The following is a 6,445-nucleotide window of genomic DNA, read 5'->3' as shown; positions in this document are numbered from 1 at the left end:
GACAATAGCTCAAAGGAGATAAAAGCACTATACAGTATAAGCTATCATTAAGTAGGTTTATTGATTAGATTTCTTCCACACAAGAGAGGAGTAATGGGAAGCTTATACATAACAATAAAGTTAGTATCATGAATTATTTGAAAACATGATACAGCTGTGGACTGCTGGCAAAAGCACAGCAGATAGAGAAGAAAAACAGAACTGCTTTCCAAGTGGTTTTAAGGAATGGGGTGGCTTTTGGGACAAAGGCTCTGAACCAAGCAGGAACTGAAGAAGCTGAGGGAAACTAAAGCTTACCCAGCAGCTGTCACAAAAGACAGCTGCAATTATGGCCATATTCGGGTGTGGCCAAAAGAACCAAACACCATCAGCAACATCTCTGAAAATGAAGCCCGGTGATAACCTCATGGCTAGTGGAATAAATGGGTAAAAAAGGAGCTTGTGTCAAAATGATTCAGTTTTGTATTGTCTCCCCAAAATACATCATATGGCCACTTGTTCTTGAAAACTACTACAATTTAAAAGAGGTGCTTATTTTGCTTCTCCAAGGACCAGGGAATTAATACAGGGCAGGCCCATCGTCTTATAATGTTACAGGATTTAAGAGAGCTGGTGCATCCTCCTGACTGCCACTTTGGCAAGTCAATTAAACCCTTGTCTCCTTATCCTAAAATGGGGAGCATCACCATCTGACTCTTCTTTCTCACAGGGTGGTTCACATTCAGATATATTATTAATTAATTTTAAAGTCCCATTTGGATTCCAGATATTACGGATCTAAACTGTTTGTTAGGTTCAAAAACACAAAATCTCAGCATTCAAATAATCATGATGGACACTCAGGAAAGAAAGCATCATATATCTAATTCATAGAGGATTAAAAGAAGAAAAATGAACTCGATTTGAAAACTTTTTCATTTTTCTAATTTAATAGAAATAACCAAAACAAAGTGGTTCTTAAACAATGCTTTTAACTGATCTAATACAACTTCTACAACACATTCCAGAGCATTTTAAACAAGAAATATTTACAGGCTGCTAATGTATTAAATAACCATGAAAAGAAAAAACTTGCCTTTATTACACACCAGCAAAAAACACAGGAACGGAACAATTAAGAACTGTAACCTCATTAAAAAATTAAATATGATTATTTAGAGAATACAATACCACAGAAACAGTACTTTTTTTTTGAAGAATCATATTGAAGGATGAGTCAAGTTAACTATGTGCAAAAAAAAGTACCAGTAAATACTGGGAGCAAAAACCATCGTTAAGAATGCTGTGAATTTAACCCTTTCATGTGTAGTTATTTCATCTACCTAAAAAAATTAACAGGCTTTCAATTGCACAAATCTTTTTATACGTTTATATACATGTTTCATTGTGTTTTCAACACAATAAATGCCTACATTTTTCAGACCAGTAGCAGACATGCATTTCTTTTTATGTTTGAAATTTAGGTCACACTCAAAAGGGAATGCTGCAAAGGCACTTACAAAATGCTTTGAGTGCCTCACTGTGTAGAAATTCAGCTAATTCAAAAGAATAGTCTTCAATTGTAAAGATCGCTTGCTAGAAAAAGGGTAAAACTGAATTTTTGAACATTTTGTAGTTCAACAGTTATGTTAAAGATATCCAAATTAACTGTACTTTTTGAAAACTATTGATTCTCAGATACAATAAAAAGCATTATTATAAAGGAACAAGTCGGCAACCACAAGGAACTAAGGTGGAAGAATTTCTGTACATGCATTTTTAACAAAGTAAAAGAAACTGCCATATCCAAGTGTATATGTGAAGTCTGAAATATGTCTATGTAAACTGTGGCATATAAATTTATTTCTTAAAAAAAGTACCTCCATTATTTACTCAAACACCTACTTTTAAAAAAATATGTAACTTTCCCCAATTTTTAAAATAAAATGCCACAATATATTGTCAGTAACTCCTGCCCATTTATATTTTTATTTTTTAAAAGCTAGTCTTGGCGATATGCATACAAACTTTCCTATAAAATCACTGTCCAAAGGAAAGGATTCATTTCATGCTATTAGGCAACAGACTTAAAGCAGTTTTATTGCTTTTCAAGGAAGAGACAATTGGGAGGGAAATAAATGGAGGAGTCTGTGTCTAGAATGTTATTGTAATGTATTGTAATTTGGAAATGTTGCTGCTGTTACCTAAACTTTAGTAGATTAGTTCATAAATGTTCTATGACAAGCACAGGTGTGGATTTTCTGATCATAAGGGGATAAAAACTTTATAAAATCTTTCATTGATCCAATGTTAATGATGTTGACAGCAAGAGGTGCTGAATGCCAGCTTTGACAAGAAATAAGCTATCTACACTTATAGAGCATGTCTGCTTGTTAAAAGTGTGTAAGGGATGGGGGATAAAAAAAAAAAAAAAGAGGGAACAGGGGGCCAGGGAGAAAAGGGAATGAGGCAGGTGATCATACACCCCTTTTTTGGATAGGAACACAGCCTCCATAGTACGTGGTAGGCCACAGTCCCAGGGCACAGTCAGGAGACCTGAATCTATTTAGCTGGTTAACACTAATCACTAGTAATTACAAGGCAGGATACCTGCTGAGGTAATTGATCAGTCCACAATTAGCACACTATACACTTTTCACATCTGTTTCAGAACAAACTGCCTTTACTTCTTTGGATTAACTTAAAAAAAAAATCTTAGGGCCAGTTACAACCAAAAGTGAGATGTGATTTTGTTTAAAAAGTATTTCTTTAAGCAAATATTAGAATTAGATGCCTTACATTATTTGGCTATCCAGATATTTCACATCATAAAGCAGAATACCCATAGAAACCATCTCAGCATCAGGCCCTTCATATTCTGTGATGATAGCTTGAAGATTTATTCCAAGCATGGCATGTTCTAAAGCCTAAAAACTCAGAAACTCCCTCAACATGTATTCACTATGTAAAGTCATCCCCCTTCATAGTAATGAATACACTGGGCCAGGTGCTATGAACCACAAACATTTAAGCGATCACAGATCAGGAAAGGGTTTTTTACTTTAACATCCTTGGTTTTGTTTTGTTTTGGGAAGGGGTTGAGGGTAGGCATCATGGGAAAGAACCTAAGCATTATACAAATGAGACTTGTTCAGGAATTGCTATTACAAAGAAATATGCCAGTATGAAAATACTGAAACTCTTGAGAAAGACAAGGACATGAGGCTTCCAAAATAAACCAAAATAACCCCCAACATCTGCCATTGTTATTCTATGTTCAAAGTTGCTCTTCAGTTGCAACTTAATAGGAAAACATGCAAAATTCCTGGCTACCAAGAGAATTTATATTAACAAGGTCCAATGCTACTGCCACAGTATAACATAGGATACTCAAATGAAATAACCTTCTTATCAGAGCTTATATTCTGTATACCATGTAAGGAAAAAATTCAACTAAGTCCAAAGTGAATACTTGTGACCTTCAGTTTATTTGCTCAACAGTGAATGGCTACTAGAGAAGCAATAAGGTTTTCTGTACATCAAATTTCAAATGATTTGAAGAATTTCTTTCTAACATGGTCTTTAAGAACCAAACTTGCCTTATCTCTACCCCTCTTCCCAAGGATACAAATATTGGAAAACAAACAGAATATAAAACTGCTAATTCCCTCTTTTCTAAAAAGACAGATTGTGCTGATGGGACAATAATGAAGAGTCATGAAAGGGAAAGCAAAGGCACAGCCCTTGTCAGGACACAAAGCACCCCTGCCCTCCCTAAAAGGTTATTGGTCACCCTCCTGACCTAAAAGATCTTCCAACAAATGTGTTTTTCCACTCATTTTAAAGTGATAAAGAAGGGAGGAGGTAGAAGGGAAAGAAAGGATGAAGGACTCAGAGGAAGAGAAAAGTTCTTTCAAGTAAAAAAGGTAGCTACTTTCAGAGAAAAACTGTTCTCTGCAAACTTGAGTGAAATTCTAAAATATTTTAATGCCTCTTTTCTAATTCAATTTACAGGAAGGTCTGGAATAACATTATACAGGGAGGTGAGTCAAACTAGCACTTATGGACTCCACTCTGTTTTAATATTTTAGAAAGGCCTCAAGGTTATTTGCTTTTCTTCCCATGGTAAATAAAAGAAACAACCCAAAGGAATTTTGTACAAGCATTTCTTTAGAGTGTTTTTGTTGGTTCAAAATGAGCTAAAATATTTATTTCTACAGTACAGTTAAGTCAAATAATTTCATCTTATGAATGGCCTATACTGTATGAACTACTCATGCTGAATGTATATTTAAAAAAAAAAAGGCAAAAGGTTTGCCACAAATCTGCTATGTCTGAGAAAATATCTAATAGCACATTCTTTTATTTTGGCCACCGTATTTCGGTCTAATTTGTCCAAACAAAAGTAGGACTTTAAAATGTTCTTCCTAACAAAAGAGAAGCCTGTATAAGGGCTAAATTACACATGTCTTGGATCTAAGCATTACTAATGGAGAGAAGAAAAATGAACCATTCCAGAGTAAAGTTGCTTTACCTGCCTAGTAATGCTGTGATCAGGGTAGCAGAGGTGGGTCTACTCCAAGGACCATTCAAGTGGGGACTGGCTGATTTTCAGGCTCTGACTCCTAACCCTCTTCATGGCCTTTAAATCCCCAGTGGGGAGCCATGCAAATGTCCCACTTGGTGGACTGACAAGGAATCTAAACCCACCGGTTTTGTGATAATCTTTTAGACATTTCATTCACAAGCTGTTTCTGAAGAAAGCTTTGAGAAGTCTGTTCTCTGTTAAAATAAGATAGAACCTCAAAATATGAATGTGATGTTAGAAATAGACAGCATATATTACAAATCCATTCTCGATAGGAACATTAGTAAGAATACACATTAGCTTAAAAAACAGGCTCAGCAAATGTTGCCGATCTGCCAGAAGTTTCAGTTCACTATTTACAAATAAGACAAAGTGAAATACAGGAAATTTTACACATTTGGTAGTTGACAGATTATTGTTTGCCAATAGTGGTCTATCAGAAAACTGATATGAAGGAAGACTGGATGACTGCCAGTAGTTACCTTCTCAGACTCAAATTTAAATGCACATGAGACTAAATTAATTTTGGAACAAACATTCTGCCTGTTTCATGGGGGCAACAATACAATCAAATGAGTTAACCTGGGAAGTGCGATTGTGTGGGAGTGTGTTTCTGGATAGGACTCTATTATAAATATACATGATCCACTAATGAAGAACTGCCATCTTTTTTCAGGCTCACCTCACTGGCCCCAGTGCTACTGCTACTCACTAATTCAGTAGACTGGGAAGACTGACCAACAAGTGAGTGAAGGTTGAATTTCCTACATCTAGCTATGAGAACCAGGTTGGTTTTCTGAACTAACATAGAAAGTTAGGCCCAAAAACATTCAAATGAGAAAAACTAATTGATTGAAAGTCATGATTCAATGTTGAGTCCATATTAGAGGAAAATTTGAGCAATGCTACTTTCACTTTAACTAGACAAGAACCCAGTATTGGGAATAATTTGATTTAGTAACTGTGCTGGTCCAGTCCTAAGAGAAAAATTATCAAGCAACATGACTCAAATTATTTACCTGTACAGCCAGTATCCTACACCAATCTAAACCACACATTATCACCAATATTCGCCCATCTCTAAGTGTGAGAACACGGAGACCCGTCCTCTTCGGGAAGAACAGGGAACTTCAAATCAATTGTTTTTCTTTTATGTCTGCAACAAAGCTGTCCCCTCTTTTTGACAAGAATGTGTTTTCTGTCCAAACATTTTTCAATCTAATACTGTCTAAAAGCAAGCTACCAGCTTCTTCAAGGAGGTGGCCACCGTAGGCGGGATGTTCCAGCAACACTTAAATTAAGTTTTTACAATGTTATTTAGGTCCATGGTGTCATTCTACTTTATATGTACAGGTCTCTCATCTGATTTTAGGCGTTTTCGGCGTGGCTGGATAAAGTCTTCATCAGAGTCCTCAGTTATCTCACCATCATCCTCTTCTTGCTCAAATTCTGGCAAAGGCGGGAAGGTCCTGTCTGAGTAGATCTCTGTGAGTTTATCTTCAAAGTACAAAGCAACTGATTTCCCTGCCTGTGCTACTTCTGAATCAGCCTGCAAACAAAAGATAGGAACATTTACCTATTGGTAATGCACGTCCCTTCACCAAGTGTGCATGGTCTGAAAAGCTTACCTTCAAATTAATCTCTTGTGTTTCTGCATAAACTTGAACAACTTTCATCATCTAAAAAGGATACCAGAGTCAAAAAAAGGGAAATTATAATCCTTTCTAAAGTTATGAGACTGCATAGGGTTGGTGACTAAAGTCAGCCATAAAAGGAGAACAGATTGCTGTGACTGATCAATTGCTTTAAAAAATTCAACAGAACGTACATAAGGTTCTGTTTCTAAATCCACAGCAAAACCTTATTACTTTAAACCCC

The 6,445-nt window shown here is 36.0% G+C and overlaps 1 protein-coding gene across 2 annotated transcripts in view; it reads right to left on the bottom strand.

The window, feature by feature from the left end:
• Positions 1 to 3,448: 3,448 nt before the first annotated feature.
• Positions 3,449 to 6,445, bottom strand: part of TRIM33 (tripartite motif containing 33) — a 157,443-nt gene continuing 154,446 nt past the window's right edge. The window contains exons 19-20 of one of the 2 annotated variants that reach the window (XM_027860377.1): positions 6,196 to 6,246; positions 3,449 to 6,116 (exon numbers count right to left, since the gene is read on the bottom strand). In XM_027860377.1, the coding sequence (XP_027716178.1) occupies positions 5,904 to 6,116; positions 6,196 to 6,246 (264 nt within the window). In that variant the 3' untranslated portion in view covers positions 3,449 to 5,903. The remainder of the gene's footprint in view (positions 6,117 to 6,195; positions 6,247 to 6,445) is intronic. The other variant, XM_027860378.1, reaches the window with a different exon arrangement.

The sequence above is a fragment of the Vombatus ursinus genome, unplaced genomic scaffold (genome assembly GCF_900497805.2).
Source record: "Vombatus ursinus unplaced genomic scaffold, bare-nosed wombat genome assembly UNPS02014179.1, whole genome shotgun sequence".
Classification (NCBI taxonomy): domain Eukaryota; kingdom Metazoa; phylum Chordata; class Mammalia; order Diprotodontia; family Vombatidae; genus Vombatus; species Vombatus ursinus.
Note: the sequence above shows the minus strand (reverse complement) of the source record. Positions and strands in the feature narration are given on the sequence as shown.